General features: G+C 52.3%; 2 protein-coding genes across 7 annotated transcripts in view; one reads left to right on the forward strand and one right to left on the reverse strand.

Moving 5' to 3' along the window:
• Positions 1–2,532: 2,532 nt before the first annotated feature.
• Positions 2,533–23,534, reverse strand: part of C14H12orf43 (chromosome 14 C12orf43 homolog) — a 34,039-nt gene continuing 13,037 nt past the window's right edge. The window contains exon 6 of the mRNA XM_027577405.2: positions 2,533–3,158. Coding sequence (XP_027433206.2) covers positions 2,771–3,158 — 388 coding nt within the window. The 3' untranslated portion in view covers positions 2,533–2,770. The remainder of the gene's footprint in view (positions 3,159–23,534) is intronic.
• On the forward strand, positions 4,887–23,435 carry HNF1A (HNF1 homeobox A). Of its 6 annotated transcripts, none has more exons than XM_027577401.2 (10): positions 4,887–6,205; positions 12,964–13,163; positions 17,144–17,330; positions 17,782–18,023; positions 18,853–19,004; positions 19,143–19,344; positions 19,940–20,131; positions 21,203–21,324; positions 21,392–21,557; positions 23,279–23,406. In XM_027577401.2, exons 1-10 carry the CDS (start codon positions 5,880–5,882, stop codon positions 23,404–23,406), a joined length of 1,917 nt encoding a protein of 638 aa, XP_027433202.1. In that variant the 5' UTR covers positions 4,887–5,879. The 6 variants fall into 6 exon arrangements, with proteins under 6 accessions (XP_027433202.1, XP_027433201.1, XP_027433197.1 ...); XM_027577402.2 differs by having other exon boundaries at positions 5,502–6,205; positions 21,413–21,557; positions 23,279–23,435; XM_027577400.2 differs by having other exon boundaries at positions 18,853–19,344; positions 21,413–21,557.

A 23,534-nucleotide genomic window follows, 5' to 3' on the forward strand; every position in this document is an offset into this window, starting at 1 on the left:
TTTTGTTCCTTGGCACCTTAGTCTCTTGATCTGCAAAACCAGCCAGAAAGTGACAAGGCTGATAGGCAGAATTACCCAGAACCACCACCGCCACCACAGTAATAATAACAAGTATTTAGTGAGAGCAAACTGCCTCAAAGAAAGAGGTAGCATGGAATAGTGGTCGGGGCTTGGATTCTGCCATCAGAGGGATTTGGGTTCAAATCCTAGCTTTGCTATGCCCCAGCTGGGCAGGTTATATATCCTCTTAGAGCCTCAGTTTTCTCGGCTGTAAAATGGGACAGAAGTACCTACCTCGGGGCGCCTGGGTGGCTCGGTTGGTTAAGCATCTGCCTTCGGCTCAGGTCATGATCCCAGGATCCTGGGATCAAGCCCAAGTCCCGCATCGGGCTCTCTGCTCAGTGGGGAGTCTGCTTCTCCCTCTCTCCCTACCTCTCCCCCTGCTGTGCTCTCTCTCTCTCAAATGAATAAATAAAATCTTAAAAAGAAAAAAGTACCTACCCCATGGGGCTGTTGAGGAGTTAAATGAGAAAACAGATGAACAATGCATATGCTAGCCACGGTTTGATAAGGGTGAAGAGTACTGGGGCTGGGAAGAAGAATGATCAGAGTTTGAATACAGGTGGGCCCTGAGTTGGGATTGGGAGTGGTAGTTGAATTCCAATAGAGCTTTGAGACTGGCTGAAAGGACACCCCTCATGTGCTGCCCCCTATGGCCAAGGGGGAAACCTTATGCCTTACCTGAGCTCTACCTTTGCAAGTCTTTGCAGACCGTGGGCAGGTGCCCCAGGGTACCGCACACTATTTTACAGGATTTTTGAGAGGTCCACAGCGACACCTGCCGGACACCGTGCAAAACTGCTAGCTCAAGGTAGCTTGCAGTTTGAATGTTGGAGCTTCATTCCTTCAGAGGATGTGGTAACTCGGTAAAGCTGGGCTTATGGCAGTTCCAATAAAAAGCAAGTTATCATACGAAAATTATTGTGGAACAGGAAATGAGGGTGGTAATGCCCAGTCTAATTTCAAGAGTTGAGTTGTGTAGAGTCCAACAAGCTCTCATTCCATTAGTAGGTACTTAGGATTATTCAAGAAGGAACTAAAATAAATTTTTCTTTCAATTTATGTGTATTTTTCAAGGGGCCTCTAAGTTGTTAGGACATAAATATTTAAGAGTTGTTTTGGCCTAAATACTTACTAGCTGTTAGGTTTTACTGAGGGGATGTTGTTTGTTGTGCAGGTGGGAGTAGAAGGTGCCCTGAAAAAATTTCGGAGACACTGGGTGCCTTGAACCAAGAAAGTCTGGGGTCTCTGCATCATGCTTTTTACAAAAAGTTGTCTTAAGCAAACCTACCTCTGTTTTATAGATGAGTCAAGAAAGGCTAACTCACGTGCCTGAGCCCCCCCGCCCCGGGGTGCGGCTGGGGGTGGTATGTGGGGACAATGACATTCAAACTAGGTCTGTGTCATTCTCTGGAAGGCAAACAGCTTCTCAATTTAGATTTGTCTCCTGATTGTGGGAAAGGGCAGCCTTTTTGGTTTGCGGAGGAACAGGGTCATGTTCCTGACGAGTCCCTTCTTATTCATCCCAGGGAGCCCCCTACTCAGGGGCCCCAGGACCGCAGCCTCTGTGCGTGGGAGCAGAAACTTTCCGGAGGCTCTGCCACTGCCCACCCCCCCCCCCCCCCCCCAGCAAATCCACGTTCAGTCTCGAGTCCCAGTCTCAGCCACCAGGCTGCGGGAGGACTCCGCAGTTAGAATTCAAACGCCGGGGGCGGGGGGGGGGGGGGGGAGGATCCAGGCCCCGCCCCTGTCCCGCCCTCCGGTTCCCTCTTCTAGCTGTAAAGTCACCACGGGACCGTTGTAGGCGGCAGGCAGCCTCCTGCAGGGGATGGGTAGCAGGTAGAACAAGACCAGGAAGGGGCAGCCCCCAGCATCTTCCCTGTCCTTCAGCTTGGACTTGAGAATTCTGTCCCCAGCAGTGAGCTGCCTGCTCCCCAGGGCAACTTGCTTTGGAGGAAAAGCACTGGGGGAGAGAGGTGGGGTCCCACCTTCCCAATGGGGCAACTGCCAGCTTCATCCTGCAGAGGCAGACTATTGGCTCTGGGGGACTCTGAGCCAGTCATTTAACCCCTCTGTTTTCCCCCCTCTGCAGATGGGAATCGCAGTACCCGCTAGGTGGAGTTGTTCTGAGAATTTAGTACATTACTAAAGCTTATACTTCGAGCACGGCTAAGTATAACATGGTCTGTTTGTGGTGAAATTTAGCTGTCTATTCATTTTCAACAAATAATTATTGAGCACCTACTATGTATGTACGAGGCAATATTCTAACCACTGGGAATACAGCAGTGAACAAGGCGGAGGCAGGGGGCTTACAGTGTAGCAGAGGGAGACAGACCATAAATAAACACAACAGGTAAGTCAATTACAGACAAGGACCCACATATGTAACTTAAAATTTTCCAGGCGTACTGTTACAAAAGTAAAAAGAAACAGGTCAGATTAATTTTTCTAATTTTTAATTTAGAAAATTTTACATTGTGTTCTAAAAACATGTTAACTCTCTCCCAATACATCCAAAATATTATCATTTCACCCGGAGGCATTACACCACATTTCAAGTACTCCGTAGCCACGTATTGTGGACCATGTTGGAAGGTGAAGGGAAGGGGCTCAGTCGGTTGCCGACTCTTGGTTTTGGCTCAGGTTATGATCTCCAGGTTGTGGGATCAAACCCTGGGTAGGGCTCCGCGCTCAGCAGGGAGTCCGCTTAAGATTCTTTCCCTCTGCACACCCCCCAAAATAAATAAATAAGTCTAAAAAAAAGAAAGGTGATTGGAACAATAAAGACATAATTCAGGGAAAGGGGGACAGGAGCCTCAGGTAAGGGGGGTGGACAACAGACAGGGAAAGCGAATTTGCTCTGACACAGCCCGGTTACCGCAGGTAAGCAGTTCTTGCTCTGTGCTGGCCTGGCCTGGCTCCTCGGGGAGGGTTTTATGGCCAAGGGCATGTTTTCCTCTCCTCCGCTGCCAAGCATGACCCTTCTGCAGAGCCCTGAGATGCAGGCCTCCCGGAAATGCTGCAGCCCTGGGGGACAGCCCCTCACCACCACCTTGCTCACTCCAGGAAATGGTGAGCACTCTGTCTTCTGGGACCTGAGGGCCAGCACAGGGGACAAACGTCAGGAATTTTGTCAAGGATCTGACTGGAACCGGGAAAGAGGCATGGAGGGGTTGTGGGGGGTTGGAGGTGTGAGGGAGGAGTTCTTGCCCAGGGCTGGGATTAGAGGGGAGGTGAGTGAGGGTTGCAGCCTGTCTTTATTTAAAATTGTGGTATTTTACGAAATCTTGCCATTTGCAATGGTGTGGATGGAACTAGAAGGTATTATGCTAAGCAAAATAAGTCAATCAGAGAAAGACAATTATCATATGATCTTGCTGATATGTGGAATTTGAGAAAAAAGGCAGAGGATCATAGGGGAAGAGAGGAAAAAATGAAACAAGACGAAACCAGAGAGGAAGACAAACCATAAGAGACTCTCAATCTCAGGAAACAAACTGAGGGTTGCTGGAGGGGAGGGGGGTGGGGGATGGGGTCGCTGGGTGATGGACACTGGGGAGGGTATGTGCTATGGTGAGCGCTGTGAACTGTGTAAGACTGATGAATCACAGACCTGTACCCCTGAAACAAATAATACATTATATGTTAATTTAAAAAAAAGTCAATTTCTCCTAAAATTACTGGGACTGTATACATATATCAGATTATCACATTGTACACTTTAAATATATTACAATTTTATCTGTCAATTATACCTCAATAAAGCCAAAGTTATGTTAAAAAAATAAAATAAAATTGTGGTATTTTAGAGGTGCCTGGCTGACTCAGTTGGTGGAGCGTGGGACTCTTGATCTCAGGGTGTTGGGAGTTCAAGCCCCATGTTAGGTGTAGAGCTTACTTAAAAAAAATAGGGGCGCCTGGGTGGCTCAGTCGTTAGCGTCTGCAAAATAGGGGCGCCTGGGTGTCCCAGTCGTTAAGCGTCTGCCTTCGGCTCAGGTCATGGTCCCAGGGTCCTGGGATCGAGCCCCACATCGGGCTCCCTGCTCCACGGGAAGCCTGCTTCTCCCTCTCCCACTACCCCCTGCTTGTGTTCCTGCTCTTGCTGTGTCTCTCTGTCAAATAAATAAATAAAATCTTTTAAAAATAAATAAAATTGTAGTATTTTGTTTATCACAGATATTTTTGCCTGAACTTAAAAAAAATATTATATTGACTCTTGTATCATAAAATTCACCCTTTTTAAAGTGCTCAATTCAGCGGTTTTTAGTATTTTCAGAGTTGTGTGACATCACCTAGTCAATTTTAGAGCGTTTTCATCATCTTGAAAGAAATCCCTATACCCATTAAGCAGTCCCTCCCCCTCAACGCCCCACCCTCCCCCCACAACCACTTACCTACTTTCTGTCTGTATGGATTTGCCTCTTCTGGACATTTCCTATAAATGGAATCATGTGTAGCCTTTTGTGACTGGGCTTCTTGCACTTTGCACAATACCTTCAAGAGTCACTTATGCTGTAGCAAGCGTCTGCATTTCCTTTTTTACGGCCAAACAACATACCACTACAGGGTTACACTACGTTTACTTATCCACTTGTCCGTTGATGGGTATTTATGTTTTCTCCCCCTTTGGTTGTTGTGAATAATGCTGCTATGAACATTCATGAGCGGGCTTTTGTGTGCACATGTTTTTAATTCTTTTGGGGTTTGCATTAATTTTTTTAAATTTATTTATTTGAGAGAGTGAGAATGAGAGAGAGAGAGAGAGAGTACATGAGAGGGGGAAGGGTCAGAGGGAGAAGCAGGCTCCACGCCGAGCAGGGAGCCCGATGCGGGACTCGATCCCGGGACTCCAGGGTCATGACCTGAGCCGAAGGCAGTCGCTTAACCAACTGAGCCACCCAGGCGCCCAATTTTGGTTTTTAACATATTGTATAAAGATACAGTTTTTCTCGATTACTGAGTTTTTTGATGCCCCCTTAAAATTTATACGTGAGCCAAGTGCCTGCCTGGCCACACCTTGTTCCCACCTTAAAGTCTGGTCCCTTGCTAGCTGTGTCGCTTTGGGCAAGTTGTTTAACCTCTCAGAGCTTTTGGATTTCTGGTCTGTAACATGGGGATAATCCCTGTACCTACACATTTTACAGACCGGCACGCAGTAGGCTTAAGTCAATGTGTCTTTCCTACGGGGAGGCCTGGTGTAGGGCCACACACCCAAAATGGATGTGACCTAGCCCTGACCTTCCGGAGAGCTGGCCCACCTGCCTAGAACCCCTTCCTGCTTTATTTCCCAAGGGAAACCTGCTCTTTTCTCTCTCCTGTCTCAGCCTGAGCCCCCTACAAAGTCCTCAGGGGCGGGACCCAAAGCTGTTCACCAAAAGGCCTCCGTGGCCCCCCAGCCCCTTCCATTCTGGCTGCCCTCCCCCTCCCCTGCCTACCCCACCCTCCCCTCTGCCCATTCCTGTTGAAGGCCTCAGCTCCTCTGTGCCTCTGCACTGCCGTGAGGCCTGCACTTTGCAGGGCTGAAGTCCAAAGTTCAGTCCCTTCGCTAAGCACACGGATAAATATGAACCTTGGAGAATTTCCCCAGCTCCAATGTAAACAGAGCGGGCAGGGGCCCTGATTCACTGGCCGCTGGGGCCAGTGTTGGGGGTTGGGGGTGCCCACAGGGCTTGGTTCGTGGGGTTTGGGGGGGCAGTAGGTGCAAGGATCCTGGTTTGTGCCTGCCTGCTGGTCGGCCAGCAAGTAGACAGCCCACTCGGTGGGGGAGGCGGCCGTTTTGGTGGCCCCAGGCCGCGTGGCCCAGTGGTAGCAGAGCCATGGTTTCTAAACTGAGCCAGCTGCAGACGGAGCTCCTGGCCGCCCTGCTCGAGTCGGGCCTGAGCAAAGAGGCACTGATCCAGGCACTGGGTGAGCCGGGGCCCTACCTGCTGGCTGCCGATGGCCCCCGGGACAAGGGGGAGTCCTGTGGCGGCGGTCGGGGCGAGTTGGCTGAGCTGCCCAACGGGCTGGGGGAGGCCAGGGGCTCCGAGGACGAGACGGACGACGATGGGGAAGACTTCACGCCGCCCATCCTCAAAGAGCTGGAGAACCTCAGCCCCGAGGAGGCGGCCCACCAGAAAGCCGTGGTGGAGACCTTGCTGCAGTAAGGACCCCCCCCACCCCCGTCCCCAGCATCCAAGGAGCCCAGGGAGGCCCACCCTCAGCTCCTGACTAGCCCTTCCGAGTCCAGAGTTCCCTGAGCTGTAGGTAGCTTTTAGCCTGGCTGTCGGGAAGGGGGACAGGGCCCACGCGAGCTCTGGGGCGACCTTGCTCCCAGGCTGGAGCCTCCCAGCCCCTGACCTGGCCCTCTGCAAAGTCCCGAGTCCCCATGAGCGAAGGCTTTCAGCCCAGGGCTTGAGAAGTAAGGGCACACCCCAGGGGGCTCTGAGATGGGGGGAAAGCAGGCACATCCATAATTCATGTGCCTGGAGAACCAGAGGGTGGTGGGACTTGTTAGCCTCCACGGCCCTTTCTACTCCCCAAACCCTAACCTCCCTGGCTAAGCATTCAGATTTCAGGCTCCGGGGCCAGGAAGCACGTTTAGTGAGAGGGGAGCCGAGGCTGGGGTTCTAGGGGCTCCCTCAGCCACCCAGGGACTCAAGCATTAAGCCAGGAAAGCCCAGGTCTTACCTGAGGGAGATGGAGCCTCAGGGCAGGACCTGCTCCCCTTTCCTGCACAGCCTTAGCTGCCCCCCACCTCACCGGCAGGCACCATGAGAGGTCTCCCCATTTACACCCCCATTGACTGGCTGGCTCCCCAACTCCCGGAGAACTGGGTGGGTCTAAGCCCGATGCCTCCCCTCTCCTCAGCAGAGCTGACCTGGTTACTAATTACCCATGAGCTTTATTATTTCTCTTTTGTTTTATAAATTTATAAACGGTAAAAGGCTCTGATAAGGCCTGTGATCATTAACTTGTAAAGATGGCGGCCTGGGGAGGCCTGGGCCAACCAACCTCCTACCCAGCAAGGGCGGGGGGAGAGGGGTCTAGGGGTTACAGGGACTGCCCTCCCCAAAGGCTCCTAAGCTCCAATCCTAACATGCCCTTTGCTGAGGTTTCACGTGCATAAGGTCTGATAATGTCAAGATGAATGCTGGAAAGAAGCTAGGAATAACTCTGCTTCACAGATAAGGAAACTGAGGCCCAGAGAGGGGAAATAGCTTGACTAAGGCCACCCAGCTGGGACTCCACAGCCACTCTGTTTGGTGCTCTCCATTGCCATGACTGGGCAGTGGGAGGAAGAGCCCCAAAGAAGCTCTCTATGGAACCATCTCTTTTCTGTCCAAGGTCCTGATCCAGGCTTGGGGTGGGGGGAGCCCTCAGGGTCTGCCTGGCCTTGAGAGGGCCTGGGCAGGGGGCAGGGGAGCAGCCAGGGCCCCCTGACATGGCAGGAAGAAGAGGGCAAAGGGCCCTGCTGTGCTGCAGGGGAGGGGCAAAGAGTCAGGCCTTGCCAGACCCAGGGCGAAGCCACTGGGACAGGGTGGGGCTGGGCCAGACCTGCTCCGGGCCCCAGATGGGACTGGGGACTTTCGGGTGGGAGTGGGGGCAGGGGGTGCCAAGGGCCTTTCTTACCTGGCTGGGTGGGGCCTCTGGATCAGCAGCCCCTTTGGTGGAATGGTGGGTGGGGGGGAGGCTTCATCCACAGCACTTGAGCGGGGAGCAGAGGTCAAAGTGCTCCCTGGGGACGAGCAGAGACCTGGAAGTTGAGGGAGAGCGAAGAACCGGAGGAAGAGAGAAAGAGGGCGTGGGGGGCGATGGAGAGGCCTGGATAAGCACAGGAGAGCAGGAGAGCCGGGAGGGCAGAGGGGCTCCCACCCAGCTGGGAGAAGGGGCTGCGGAGAGAGTGAGACACCCCAAGCTGCAGAGAAGGCTGGAGTGCTTCCCGCCTGCCCCGATTGGGTTTTCTTTAATGCTAACAGCATGCTATTTACTTTCCATTTAAATTTGAGATGTTGCTATAAATTATCAACCAGCTCCTTGTTCCTGTGGAGTTTATAACTAACTACCTGGGTTACTTATTGTTCAGGTAACAAAAGGGATCTGAAAACGCCCGGAGGGGGGAAAAAAAGCGGGGCCTCTACCCTCAGGGCACAGGAGGGAGTGGGGTGGGCACCCTGATGAAGGCCTGGACGGCCCAGGGCTGGGGAGGTTAAGGTTGGAAAGGATGATGCAGCGGCAGGGTTTCCGTGGACGCCATTTCTTTGGAGAAGACAGTGTGGGAAGAGGCAGGGTGGGTCCTGGGCGCTGTCCCCCTCCCCGGGGTGCCTCGTGCCTGAGGCCACAGCAGGAAGCTGAGCTCTTCCCCCAGACCTCCCACCCTTAGTTCACTGTGTGACCTTGGGCAAGTCTCGTCTCCTGCCTCAGTTTCCCTAGCTGGCCAATGCATAAAACTCAAATTCCCTGCCCTGGTTCCCTGACCTCTTCTTGAGGGACCTCTGTCCCTCACTCACTTTCCTCCAGTTATACTGAATTTGCTGATTCCCACTTCAGGGCCTTTGCATGTACTGCTCCTTCTGCCTGGATACTTCTTTCTAGATCTCCCCGTGACCCATTCCCTCTCCTCCTTTTGCTCAAATGTCACCTCCTCAGGGAGGCCCTCCCTCACTGCCCCCATCTAAATGAAGTTCCTCCCAGAGTCACTCTCTTCCACTACCTTCTGTTACTTTCTCTTGTCTCTTAACTTACGATTGTCTGTTTTTGTCTGTTTTCTATCGCCTGCCATGAAAACAGAAGCTTTTCAAAGCGAAGGCCAGCGTGGCCTTGTTCACCACTCGTATCCCTGATATCCAGCCCAGTGGCTCAAAGACAGCATGAATGAATGAGTGGCTAGGGTTCCTGAGACATGCTGTTACGGCCAAGGGAGGAACCTGTACCCAAGGTTCCTTCCTGGGTGTCCTCCTGGGTCCTCTCTGTCCCCGAGCAGCTCAAACCTCAACCTGAGGGTCTCTGATGCTCTCCGTCAGGCAGCACCAGGGCATTGAGACCCAGGAAGACAGTGGGCAAAGTGGGACAGTCTAACATCCCCGACTGAGGCCAACCTGCCTGGGTTCAAATCCCAACTCAGCCCCACCCTAATTCCCCGCAGGTGATTTCATGTCTCTGAGCCCTGGTTTTGCCAGCGAGGCAGAGATGATGATAACATTTACCCACAGGGTTAAATAGCTTGTAAGTGCAGTAAACCGTTGCTACGAGTAATAGTCCCACTTTACAGATAAGCAAACTAAGGCTGAGAGAGGCAAAGTGACTTGCCCAAGGCAATTTACAAAGTAGTAAGGCTGGGACTTGGACCCAGGTCCTCCTAATTCCATACTCTGCACAGCATCCTTGAGGCTGCGTGCTGTCCTCGATCTGTTTATTTCCCTTTTTATCCTCCCGAGTCATTCTTGCTGTTAACCTCACATGTACTCACTTCCATGTGGTGCTCTAAGAGCTCATGGGACCGCTTACAAATGCATTAAACTCGTTTTCTCCTCCTGACAGCCTATGAAACATTTTAGCCCTGTATTACAGTTGGGGAAACTGAGGCACACAGAGGTTAAGCGATTGCCCAGGGCCACCTGGATAGTGAGTGGTAGAGCTGGGATTCAACCTGGGAAGGGAAGCTTCTCCACCCCACCCCACCCACCACGCACTGAGAATTCCACTCCCCCTCCAGACGTGTGGCCCTTCCGGTTGGTCTCTGAGCTCCATAGCCTTGGACCCTCTGAAACCCCAGGGGCCAGTAAGCCAAAGGCCCAAAGTCTTAAACCTCTGACCCACCCCTCCCAGAACCCGTAGGGAGTAGGAGGAGATGTGGGCACCTCTCCTGGGCCCTGTTCCCTCTGCTGCAGGGCTGGGGGTCCCATGGCCACATCATCCATGATGATGATGATGATGATGGTGACAAATTGTTGTACTTACTGAGCACTTACCATGTACCAGGTTCACTCCTATTTGAAAGTCAGTCCTCCCAGGGGCCCTGCGAGGCAGGCGTGGGCTTACTGCCGTGGTACAGAAGGGCGTGGGGCATGCACACGGGAGGTGCTAGGGCGCCATTTTGGGATGTGAACCCAGGTTGGCTTGACTCTTAAACCCATTACAAGGAAAGCAGGAGATATCTGGAGACGTGGCCTGCTAGTTCTGGGTTGGGGAAACTGTCCTGGAAAGAGTCAGGTCCCTGGAGACTGAGGGTGAGTGAGTGAGTGAGTGTGGTAGGGAGTGGGTGGGAGAAAGAGAGCGAACAACAGAGACACACAGACAGAAGGAGAGACAGAGAAAGAGAGAGAGGGAGAGAGCCAGGCAGAGAAAAACCAAGACACACACAGAGAGAAAGACACATGGAGTCAAAGGGACAGTGACAGGACAGTGAATCTTCAGTTTGAGCCAAGGAGGCCCAGCTGAGAGGAAGACTGAGCTCATTCTCTCTCTCCAGGGAAGGGAGAAGGGAGGGAAGGAGGGAGGGCTGCTCAGGAAGGTGATGCCTGCAGCTGGGGGAGGAGGGAGGCCATCAGGCAGCCCGGCTCCAGAATCAGATAAACATGTTTGCCACGAAGCACAAGGCTGGACTTTGTACTGCCCTTCCCTCCAGGCTCTGACTGGCACCTGGGGAGCAGGGGAGGGGTGGAGGAGGAGCCTAGGAGCCCCTCGATGCAGGGAGGAAGCAGAGCTTGCTTGGGGAGGGCTCTGGGGGATCCGGGCAAAGCGATGTATTCTGGAGTCCCAGCTAGGTCCCTTTGGACAAGTGCTCACCTTTCTGAGGCTCAGTTTTCCCATCTGTGAAATGGGCATATGAGTGGCCCCTACTTCCTAGGGTTATGGTTAAGATTTACATGACCAGCCCTTAGCACAGTGCCCGGTTCATGGTAAATACTCAAGAAACATGAATTCTCACATCCAGCATTTTTACACAACTGGGATCTTGCCGTACCGATTGCTGACCAATTCAAATTGGAACTCTCCCCGCCTCCCTTTCCTCCCTATGCGTATGGGAACTGCTGGTAAAAAGGTGGGAGTCACGGGGCCCAAGCTGCTGAAATGCTCTGTGCCTTCACACCCTAGAAGGGCACTGTCAAGGAGGGCAAGGCCAGGCTGGCTCCTTGGGAAGGAGAGAAGGGGAGATGGCAGTACGGGGTAGGCTTCAAAGTGCTGGGGGCTTCTTTGCTTTTTGGTTTTCTTCGCAGTTGAGTTTTCAATGTTCTGTAGGCATGTATAGCATATTATCCAACATTGTATTACATTATTTGAAGAGCACAGAGAAGTGACAGAAGACACGGTCCCTCCCCCCCCGCCCCCCCGTCCCCAGCACCCCAATCCCGTCTTGAGACAACCGATGTTGCTCGTCTCCTCTGTGTTCTGGTATTTCATGCAAACACAAGCAAATACACAGGACTCTTTTGTGCCATTTCAGATTTTACACAAACAACACAGCAGACCCACCAGACTGTTCCATGTGGGTACGGGCAGAGCTGCCTCAGTGCGTGTTTACGGCTGCGTCTACTCGAGGCACCACCAACCGCACCCTTCTGCCCGACACTCAGGTCGTTTCTGATATTTTGCTGCGGCAAGCAACACGGCGACCAGCTGCCTCCTGCACATGCCCCTTGTCACACGTGCAAATGTTGGAAAGCTCAAATTCTTAGAAGCAAATTGCTCAAAGGGGTGAGGACCTCAGGCTTTGGAACCACCCGAGCTGGGTTCAAACGCCAGCTCGGCCTGTTTTCAGCACTGTTGTATGGAGCTGCTTTTATCTGCCACCATATTTGTAGTACAAGCTCGGGAGAGGACCAGAGCAGGAGAGGGTTGAGACAGAACAGGAGAGGGAGAGAATTGTGTGGTCCAGGCCGTCAGACCCCCCGGCCCCCCAAAGTGAGCAGAGGATGGGAACATGAATCATAGATGGCTGCAGGTCCCTTGAGTCTCTCCAGTGAGAGTCTCAGCCCACAGGGTGCGATTTGGGGGCACACACACACACACACATTTTTTGTACGAAGCCTCTGAATACCAGCCCGTAACTCCTTCACCTGGACCTGCCTGCCCCCATGCTGTAGGGAAACTGGCCAGGCCACAGCCAGGGTTTAGTGTAGATTATCAGGTGTTTTGATTCTATGTGATTTTTACCCGATAGGTTGACTTAGAATGGAATCCCTTCAGGGCCGGGACTCTGCTGGGCTGGCTCTGTGACCTTGGATGGAAGATACGACACAAGCACTCTTAGCCTCAGTGACCCTGGCTGTAAAGTGAGAGAATCATGTTTCTCTCCTTGTTTTCAGAGCCATTTTTTTCCCCAGTAGGTCTCCTTCATCCATCCATCCACCCACCCATCCACCGTCTATTTACCCTTCTATCCATCCATCCACCATCCCATTTACCCACCTATCTCCCCGTCCCTTTATCAACCTACCTTCCCATCCATTCACCCACCCACCCATCCACCAACCCATTCACTCATTCACCCATCCACTCATTCACTGATGCATTCACCATGGACATACATTACGTCGGGCCTATTCTGGGTGCTGAGAACCTGACAGTTCCTGCCCTTGCAGTGTTTACATAGTCTCTCACAGCGGGTAAGACATAGCCACAAATAACATTTCCAGGTAGGATGCAGGGAGGATCTTTGAAGGAGGCACAAAGGTGAGGACCTTCCCTATCTGGCTTGTAGGGCTGCCGGTGGGAGTCCGTTCATGTCTTCATGTCTGTCCATATGTCCCGGCATGAGTGCCTTTACCTTGCTGTCCTGGAGTCTGAGTGTAGGTCCTGGGCTCCACACCCGCTTCCACCCACAATCCCCACTCTCAGGGCTGACAGGACCCCCAGCCCTGCCTGCACCCCCCTGCACGCCCTGTGCTGAGCAGGCTCTGTCCTTTGCCCCCCTCCTAGGGAGGACCCATGGCGTGTGGCGAAGATGGTCAAGTCCTACCTGCAGCAGCACAACATCCCACAGAGGGAGGTAGTCGACACGACTGGCCTCAACCAGTCGCACCTGTCCCAGCACCTCAACAAGGGCACCCCCATGAAGACACAGAAGCGAGCCGCCCTGTACACCTGGTACGTCCGCAAGCAGCGAGAGGTGGCCCAGCGTAAGTAATGAGCACAGCCCCATCCTCCTGGCAGGGCCCTGGAACTCTCTGTGGCTCGGGGGTGGGGGTGGGAAGCTTCTCCCATGTTGCCGGGACAGGTTGCCTGAGAGGAAGTCAGCAGGATTCAATGGGCACATATTTCCTATTCTGCACAAGGCACTCTGGGGGAGGGGAGGAGGCTGGTCCTGGGCATCTGGAGATGGATGAATTGGGTCCCTGCCTTCTAGGAGCTCTGGGTAGGAGAACAGATCATTATGCTGCAGCGAGACATGTATTATAATACAATAAAAACAACAGTAACAGCTACTGTTTATGGAGCGCCCAGGGCAGCGTAGTACCATGTCAAATACTTCAAAATATTAAGCTGGCAGAGGACCAGAGAGTAATCTATTCTTCCACAGGGAGGCAAGGGCATCAGGAAGGACCACACCAGAAGGCGAACTTTCAGACTAAGTCTTAAAGTCTGAGTGGAATTTTGGCTCATGGAGACAACAGGGAAGGGTGTTTTGGGCAGAGGGAGTGGCCTGAGTAAAGGCTCAGAGGCAAGGTGTATGCTCAGGGAATCCTTCACTGAAAACCCTGGGAGAGCTGGCCACACTATTGTTCAGGGAATGGTGGGTTTCCTTACTCAGACCTCACACCCCACAAAATCCCAAGTGCGCTCTCACTTTTTAGCCTATGTGTAAAAAAAATTTTTTTTTTAAAGATTTTATTTGTTTGTGAGAAAGAGAGAGTGCGTGCACAAGCAGGGGGGAGTGGAAGGAGGAGACTCCCCGCTGAGCAAGGAGCCTGATGCAGGACTCAACCCAGGACCGGGGGATCATGACCTGAGCTGAAGGCAGACCCTTGACCCACTGAGCCACCCAGGTGTCCCTAAAAATTTTTTTAAAATTTCTTTTATTAATTATCTTTTTAAAAAAGGTACTACATACTAGTTTAAAAAAATAGTGGAAAATAAAGAGTTTACAATAGAAATTAGGTGTCCTCCCTAATGGACATCCCTAGTCTCATGCATCCTTCCAGAGATATTTTATGCATATACAATATATAATATATATATATTTTCCTCTATTCTTTGAAGGGCTGCTGGCTGTTCTGTTATTTGGAGGTACCATTATTTGGTTAACTGGTTCCCTACCAAAGGACTTTTAGGGTTTTTTCCAATGTGCTGTTAGAACCAACTGCTTCAAAGAACATCCTTCTTTGTATATGTGCTCACACGAGACTACGTCTGTAAAGTAATTCCTAGAAGTGGAATTCTGGGTCAGAGTAGGTACTTTAAAATCTTTGATAGATATTCCTGTAGCTCCTTACGAAGACATGGTGACAATTTGCAAGTCTGGTAATTAAAAAAATAAACTTTTTTCCCCATGCTTCCTAAAAATATATTAAAATGTTAAAGCCCTCAAATTCACATATTGATTTGCTCACTCATTTAATATTTACTTATCTATTTTTACAAGCTGAAAAGTTGCTTTTTTTTCAAGCTGGAAGGTTTATTAAGGTGAAAAGTTTATTCAAGTGAAAAGTACACTCTTGAGATATGAGAGCAGGTTGAGCTTGAGAGAGCAAGCTACACCTCATTTAATATTTATTTATTTATTTTTTAAGATTTTATTTATTTGACAGAGAGAGAGACAGCAAGAGAAGGAACACAAGCAGGGGGAGTGGGGGAGGGAGCAGCAGGCTTCCCGTGGAGCAGGGAGCTCGATGCAGGACTTGGTCCCAGGACCCCGAGATCATGACCTGAGCCGAAGGCAGACGCTCAACGACTGAGCCACCCAGGTTTTATTTTTAAGTCATCTCCACACCCAAGGTGAGGCTCGAACTTACAACCCTGAGCAAGAGTCACATGTTCCACTGACTGGGCCAGCCAAGCGCCCCGCCTCATTTTATATTTATTGAACATCTACTATTTACCATTTTTTGTTGAACGCAAAAAAGCAACTTTTAAAAGCTGTGATGATCACTTATATTATAACTTATTTTTTTAAAAACTGTGACATTGGTAGGGGCACCTGGGTGGTTCAGGCATGTTATGCATCTGACTCTTGATTTTGGCTCAGGTCATGATCTCGGGGTCATGAGATCCAGCCCCACCTCAGGCTCTGTGATGGGCATGGAACCTGATTAACATTCTCTCTCTCTCTCTGTCTAGCCCCCCAAAACTATGATAGTGGCCTTATCAAGGGGCTGATTAAAACATTAAGTTAATTGGACTGCCTGGGTGGCTGTCGGTTGAGTGTCCAACTCATGTTTTCCGCTCAGGTCCTGATCTCAGGGTCCTGGGATCGGGCCTCGCATTGGGCTCTGTGGTCGGCGTGGAGTCGGCTTGAGATTCCCTCTGCCCCTTCCCCTGCTTGTGCACACTCTCTCCCTCTCTCTCTAAAATAAATAAATGAATAAAATCTTAAAAAAAAAAAAACCCCACCCAAAAACCCCATTAGGTTAATTAAAATTTACCGAGCGATCACTATGGTTAAGTGTTAATATTTTCTTACAAGGATGATCACCGATCGCTTATTCACGCAGAAATAGCAACACATACCGATGCCCAAGGAGCCAGTGCCCCCACCACTTGTACCCGACAGGGGCATCCTTCGGGTCTCAGGTGGCTGGGACTGTATATGACATACTTTGAAGGCACTATCACTAAGTGTTTTTAGAAAACTAGCATGTCTTTAATTTACCCTTCTTAGCAGGTAAAACTTAAATAACACATAATAAGCTCTTATCTTTAGAGTAAGTGTAGACTTTTGGAACTTCTGGGCAGGTAGTACAGAGAAATCCAGTTTACCCCAGACCCAGTTTTCCCTATTATTTACACGAGTATGGGACTATTTGTCACAATTAACGAACCAACACTGTCACACTATTATTAAGTCCGTACTTACTTTATTATTCAGATTTCCTCAGTTTTTCCCTAATGTCCTTTTTCTGGTCCAAGATCCCATCCAGGTGTGGACATACTGCATTTCGTTGTCATGTCACCTTAGGTGTCTCTGGCTTGTGACAGTTTCTCAGATTTTCCTTGTTTTTGACAGCCTTGACAGGATAAAATTTTTTTTTTTTTTTTAAGCTGAAATGTTTTAGTTTTCTGGGCCAAGTCACAGTGTCTGGTACTCCAGATCTTGGTCCAGCCTGCTGCCAGGTGAGATGGCCAACTGAGTCAGTGTGAGTGGCCACCGGTGCCTCAGCTGCTGAGAATGTTGGAATCTGAGTCAAGCAGGCTTCTAGCGGCTTCTAGGGTTGGCTTTTGGTGGATCTAAGCCCGCGTCTCCCCAGAACACTGGTGCTGGCTTCTGCCTCTTGGCACTTGGGTGGTGAAGGCACAGAATTTGCACTATCTCTAACTCACTCTCCCTGCCTCCCCTCCCGTAAAGATGGCTTTGCATTTATCTGTTCTAGTCTCTTGGTTGCTTGCTCAGGGAGAATCTAAGAGTTTCCATTAAAGTGGAACTAGCTGACAAGGGCTGGCTGGGTCTCTCCTCTCCTGGCTAACGCTTGCATTTTAAGTGTGATTTACAGGTCTGCAAAGTTTAAAATAGCTCTGAATCTACTCAAGAGATGTGGCTCGAGTTTCTGTTCTATTGTGCAGCCCTGGAAAGATATTCAGCCTGAGCCTCAGCTTCTTCATCTGTAAAATAAGATAGCAAATGTGTTAAATCTGAACGAATGCTAATGCTTTCCTGGAGCCTTATATTGAGAAGGATTATGAGCTTCCATCTTGGCGCACTAGAAAAACCGTGCAGGGGCTGATTAGCGATGTCTGCCTGGGGCACAGGTTAAGACAGGGGTGGTACGTGTCGTGTGCTGTGTCTGTCATCACTGGATTAGATGATTTCTAAGTTCTAGCTGTAAGCTCCTCCTGGCTCAACAGCTTGGGACTGGGAAAGAATCAGGAGCATGGTCAGATGAACTGAAGTGGGAAGGTGGGAGTGGCCAGTGCCCCGCTTACGGCTCTCTGTGTGTGCCTACAGAGTTCACCCACGCAGGGCAGGGCGGGCTGATTGAAGAGCCCACAGGTGATGAGCTGCCAACCAAGAAGGGGCGGAGGAACCGTTTCAAGTGGGGCCCAGCCTCCCAGCAGATCCTGTTCCAGGCGTATGAGAGGCAGAAGAACCCCAGCAAGGAGGAGCGAGAGGCACTGGTGGAGGAGTGCAACAGGTACGATGGGGGGTGGGTCAGCAGGGCTGGTTTGGTCTGGGCTGGGGCAAGGCTGGGGGACGGTGGCTCTGGGTTCTGAGGGAGGCTCCCCAGTCCTTGAGTGCTCCTGCTGTCGGCCCAGGAGCACTCAAATCCTGCTCAGCATCTGGAACCTAGCTCCATTCCTAGCACCCACTCCCCACCCATCCAGGCAATCCTCGAGTGGCTGCTCATCCCATTCACCCTCATTACGACCCTATGGCTATTCTGCCCACTTTATGAATGGAGAGGCTAAGAGAGGTTAAGACACTGGCTCAAGGTCACACAGCAGCACTGGGATTGGAACCCAGATCTGCCAGCTTTACACACTATGGGAGAAGCCTACCTCTCAGAACTCTCCCCCCTACCTCCAGCCCGGGGAGAGGGTTCCTTTGAGCCTGGCCTGGAGGCTCACGAGTGGCCATTTCTGCAGGGCAGAGTGCATCCAGAGGGGCGTGTCGCCGTCGCAGGCACAGGGACTGGGCTCTAACCTCGTCACGGAGGTGCGTGTCTACAACTGGTTTGCCAATCGGCGCAAGGAAGAAGCTTTCCGTCACAAGCTGGCCATGGACACATACAGCGGGCCGCCCCCGGGGCCAGGCCCGGGCCCCGCCCTGCCTGCCCACAGCTCCCCGGGCTTGCCCCCACCCGCCCTCTCCCCCAGTAAGGTCCATGGTGAGTGCTATGTGGCGGGGGTTTGAAATAGTGGGTAGAGGGGGCAAGAGGGTAGGCTGGAGAGCTGGGGAGCACCACGCCAGTGGCAGTAACTACCCAAACCTCTTGGCACTTCAGCTTGGTTCCTTATCACTCTCCTCTACTCATTACCCTCCTCGATCCAGTCCTCTCCTCTCCACCCCAGTGACCACGCCATGCCATTCAATCCAGCCTAACTTGACTCAGGTCACTTCCATTCAGTTCATTCATTTAAGATCAACTCAACTCATTTCAGTTCAGTTCAATTCGATTCAATTCCGTTCTGTGCAACTCACTATAATCCAATTGAGTTCCTTTCAATTCCACTCGGTCCAGCTAAATATAATCCAAGGAAATTAAGTTAATTTTGTACAACTCAGTTCAGTTCAATCCAATTCGATTTGATCCGATTCGGTTCAACTCCATCATGCTCAAACTACTTCAATTCATTTTGGGTTCAGTTCAACTAGATTCCAGTTCACTTAACTAATTCCGGTTCCTTCTATTCAACTCTGTTCACTGCAGTTTCATTTCATCAGTTTTCGTTCATTTTGACCCAGATGTCTTTCATTGCACACCTACTGCCTATCACATATAGCTCTGGCCAGTGGGGGCCATGGAGCTAATAAAATGCAGGTCTTGCCTTCAGGGAGTTGGAAGCAGCCAGCCCAGGACCTGGCAGGAGGATGCTCAAGTGAAGTTTGCTGGGGCAAAGATGGGGCAAGTGAGCAAACTGAGGCAGTTGGGAGAGATGAGGGTCACGGAGGGCGGGGAAGTGGGGTGCTGAGGCTGGATGCAACTCCCATTCCAGGTGTGCGCTATGGACAGCCAGCAACCAGCGAGGGGGTGGAAGCGCCCTCAAGCAGTGGTGGTCCCTTGGTGACAGTGTCTGCGCCCCTGCACCAAGTGTCCCCCACGGGCCTGGAGCCCAGTCACAGCCTGTTGAGCACCGAAGCCAAGCTGGTGAGTGTCCCCACACCCCGCAGGTGGGGAAGACCCGTCCAACCCCATCTCCTACCTTCCCTTGGCTGGGAGATTCTGGGGTGGTCCCCAGGGACACTATGGGGCCCCACCCAGACTCAGCTTGGTTTCCCCTCCAAGGTCTCAGCAACTGGGGGCCCTCTGCCCCCTGTCAGCACCCTGACAGCACTGCACAGCTTGGAGCAGACCTCCCCAGGCCTCAACCAACAGCCCCAGAATCTCATCATGGCATCGCTTCCCGGGGTCATGGCCATTGGGCCTGGTGAGCCTGCCTCCCTGGGCCCCACGTTCACCAACACAGGTGCCTCCACCCTCGTTATTGGTAAGTTGGTGGGCATGGGGCAGGGGCACTTGGGTGGGAGGGCTCATGGGGCTCCCACAGAATCCAGAAGCTGGAGGAGCCACTGGAACTCATTCATTCATTTGTAGACTTAACTGAGTGCGTGCACTATGCTACCTCAGTGATACACAAGTGAACCAAACAGACCAAAATCTCAACGACTCCACTGGGGAGGCAGACAGCAAACACAATATAGACATTATATAGTGTCTTGGAAGGCAAAATGTCTATGGGAAAACTGAGCAGGAGAAGGGAGATCAAAATCTTGTAGGTTTTTGGGTTTTTTATCCTATTTTTTTTTTAAGCCCAGAAAGACTTTATTTGCAGGAACCATCATGCAGGGGCTGAATACGTAAGACAGATAGGGAGCTACTGGGAGAGGGGTTAGAGGCTCAGAGAGGGGGAGTGACTTGCCAAGACCATGTAAGTTAGAGACAGGTCCTAGTGCAAAGGTGTCTCCTGGTCGCCTCTCCCCTTCCTCCCACCCACTGGCTCTGGGAGGGAGGGACAGTGCCCCGGGATCAGTGCTGGGCCAGGTGGTAGGAAGCCGGACTGACTCCTGTTCCCCCCTCTCCAGGCCTGGCCTCTACTCAGGCACAGAGTGTGCCGGTCATCAACAGCATGGGCAGCAGCCTGACCACCCTGCAGCCAGTCCAGTTCTCCCAGCCGCTGCACCCATCCTACCAGCAGCCACTCATGCCTCCCATGCAGAGCCATGTGGCCCAGAGCCCCTTCATGGCCACCATGGCCCAGCTGCAGAGCCCCCACGGTGAGCACCCCTAGCCCCATGCTGGGGGAGGGGGTGGGAGAGGCTGGGTGTCCACGAGCAGGTGGGGCGGTCTGCAGGGGCTCAGATGCGTGTCTGCGGGCGTGAATGTGTGTGGCCGTGTGCGCACACGAGTTTCTGTGAGTGGATGTGCATGTGGGTGTTCATCGGTGTTTGCAGGTGCACACCCACGTGCGGGAGGAAGGTCATAGGAGGAAGGTCATAGGTCTTCCTCTGAAACGCGTGGGGCCATGTGTATCTCAGACTCAACTACTTCTCTGACTTGAGAAAAAGGTGATACGGGGTATCAACAGTCTACTCTAGCACACTCCCGGCAGGGCTCAGGGCAGCATCTTGTCATCTAAGCCCTGGGATTTCTGCAGCAGAAGGGAGAATGCCATGGAGTGGGTTAATAGACTTCCATAACCTCATAACAGGTTCTGGTCAGTTTGCCACCAAATGAGCTCCACTGCTGACTTTATGCAAATCTGTTGGTTTTCAGACCTTTTTGGAATTTGGAATTGGGGGTAAGGGCCTGTGGGCCTGTGGATCTGTGTGGGTTTGCTTGAGGGCCCGTACTTGCGTGCGAATTGTTTTATCTGAAGTCGATGTGAGAATATGTGGTTTATGTGCTTTTCTGCTGGTGCCTGTGTGTACTGTGGGGCTGGGCTGTAGGTGAAACTCTGGGTTACATTTCAGAGAGGCGTCCTGGAGGGGGAGCTCTGCTGCCCCCCCCACCCCCCGCAGCCTGTACTTAGTGTGGCAGCGCTGTCTCCCACTGCCCTTCGCACTGGTCATCCCCGGGCAGCGGGTGTGGGTTCCTGGGCCTCCCCAACCTTCCCTCCACCAAGCCAGCCTGAGCAGGCTCTTGTAGTTGGGGCGAGGGTCTAGCCCCTCTATCTGGAGTGCCCAGTTTTGGAAATCTGTCCTGAGTCCTCAACCACTGCTCCATCGGGCCATTTACCAGGCCCCATGCCCCACTTCCCCTGGAGCTCCCAGCTTTGAGGCCCCCTTGGGAGGGGTCCAGCCTGGCCCAGGGTGTCATGTCTTTATACCCCTCTCTCTCCTGGCCAGCCCTCTACAGCCACAAGCCTGAGGTGGCCCAGTACACCCACACAGGCCTGCTTCCGCAGACCATGCTCATCACCGACACCACCAACCTGAGCGCCCTGGCCAGCCTCACGCCCACCAAGCAGGTAAGGCCCAGGTCCGCCTGGCCCCTTGCTCAGGCCACTTCCCAGAGTGCACCCATGTGGGGCTCAGGAGGCTGCTCTGTTCCCCCAGGTCTTCACCTCAGACACTGAAGCCTCCAGTGAGTCTGGGCTTCATACGCCGGCGTCTCAGACCACCACCATCCACATCCCCAGCCAGGACCCTGCAGGCATCCAGCACCTGCAGCCTGCCCACCGGCTCAGCGCCAGCCCCACCGGTGAGCAGCCTTTCCCTGCTCCCTCAGCTGGGGAGGAAGGTGTGTGCAGCAAACGGGAGGGCACCCTGCGCTCCCCTGAAGTGAGCCAAGAGGGGTACGAAACCACAGGAAAATGGCCCTATCTTACGGGATTAGCTCACTGACTCGGTTGAGGAAAAAGATTAACTGCAAGAGAGAGTAGAGGGTACTAGTGAGGAGTACGCTGGGTTTGCCATGGGCCAGAAGGGGCTCACAGGCGTGTTGGTTTGGCTCAGGGCCTGGCACTGATTGAGTATGTTGCCGACATTTAAAAATTAGTTTTCACAAAGAAATCGTGGTTTCTGGCTTTTCTTGGAAAATTGGAGACTCGTGTTCCCACGTGGCAACAACAGAGTGTGGGCTCTCCAGGTCACCACATCCCCCTTGAGCAATTCGTTTCCATCCCCTGATGCCCCGAGTCTGCAATAATGAAGAGTGGGCACTTGGGAGTCGGGCTGCTGGGCTCTGAGGCTGCGGGCGATCACTTGTTATGTGCGTGACTTTGGGCGGCTGCTTCCCCCACCCTCCCAGCCCCCTCTGTGAGCCTCAGGTTCCTCCATCCAGCCCTGGAGGCTGCGGGGACAGTTACTGAGGGCACCACAGGGCCAGGCTCCATGCTTTCTCCCCCAGGTACGGGTCATCATCCCCATTTTACAAATGAGAATGCAGACACTCAAGAGCTGTGGGACTTGGCCTTGCCTCCAACAGTGACTAGGCGGCAGGGCCAGGATTTGAACCCAGGTCCAAGATCAAAGCCCATTCTCTTAGCCATCATAGTCAGTCAGGGTTCTGGTGAGACAGGACCAACAGGAATACAGCTGGCCCCTGAGCAGCACGGGGTTTGAACGGCACGGGCCCACTTATACACCAATAATTTTTGACACAGCACAGGGCTGTAAGTGTACCTTCTCTTCCTTACGACGCTCTCAGTAACTTTCTTTTCTCTAGCTTTGTTGTAAGAATACAGTGTATAATACCTAGAACATACAAAATATGTGCTGTTTAGGTTATTGGTACAGCTTTGGGTCAGCAGTAGGCTGTTAGTAGTTGAGTTTTTGTGGAGTCAAAAGTTATATGCAGATTTGTGACTGTGCGGGGGTCAGTGCCCCTGGCCCCCCTGCACTGTTCAAGGGTCAACTATACATACACCTGTATTTAAGGAAACTGGCTCACATGCCTGTGGGGCTGGTAGGTCTGAAAGCTGTAGGGCAGGCAGAGGCAGTTTTGAGGCAGGATTCCTTTTTCTCTAGGAAACCTCAGCTTTTGCTCCTAAAGCCTTCAACTGACTAGATGAGACCCACTCATGTCATCAAGAGAAATCTCCGTTACTTCCAGTCGACCAATTTTAGGTGTTAACCGTAGATACAAAACACCTCCATGGCAACACTTAAATGTTTGCTTTGGTGCCTGTCCCAAGGCCTATCAACAATGATGCGTGAAACTAACCACACCGTCTCACCCGGGCCTCTCGAGTTTCCGCCAGAAAGCCCTGAGGCAGCCACTCCCCGGGCAGCTGCAGAGCCTGGCTGGGGGGTTGATGAGACCCAAACACAGACGTCTGGTTTTGGGGTATTGTTATCTGTTGCAGTTCGGGGGGTGGTGAGGCCCTGTGCCCCCTGTGCCAAGTGCCCCTTGGGGTGGGCGGGCGAGGCGGGGTCAGGAAGGGCCGGGCCGGCAGCCAGTTGACTCACTTGCCCCCGCAGTGTCCTCCAGCAGCCTGGTGTTGTACCAGAGCCCCGACTCCAGCCATGGCCACGGCCACCTGCTGCCAGCCAACCACAGCGTCATCGAGACCTTCATTTCCACGCAGATGGCTTCATCCACCCAGTAACCATGGCAACCGCCTCCCAGGGGCTGGGCCCTGCCTGGAGCCTGCATGGCCTGCTTGGGGGGTGACTGGGACATCCGAGCCTGTGAAACTTCCACTGCCACAGGACAGCAGCCTTCCCTGGAAAACTG

Source organism: Zalophus californianus, chromosome 14 (assembly GCF_009762305.2).
Source record: "Zalophus californianus isolate mZalCal1 chromosome 14, mZalCal1.pri.v2, whole genome shotgun sequence".
Taxonomy (NCBI): domain Eukaryota; kingdom Metazoa; phylum Chordata; class Mammalia; order Carnivora; family Otariidae; genus Zalophus; species Zalophus californianus.

Excerpts from the sequence above, each read along its gene's own strand:
- HNF1A (XM_027577396.2), top strand. The coding sequence starts at position 5,880 with ATGGTTTCTAAACTGAGCCAGCTGCAGACGGAGCTCCTGGCCGCCCTG. Across the intron at positions 18,024-18,852 it reads CTCCCCCAGTAAGGTCCATG|GTGTGCGCTATGGACAGCCA; the intron begins GTGAGTGCTATG and ends CTCCCATTCCAG. Across the intron at positions 19,345-19,939 it reads TGCCTCCACCCTCGTTATTG|GCCTGGCCTCTACTCAGGCA; the intron begins GTAAGTTGGTGG and ends CCCCCTCTCCAG.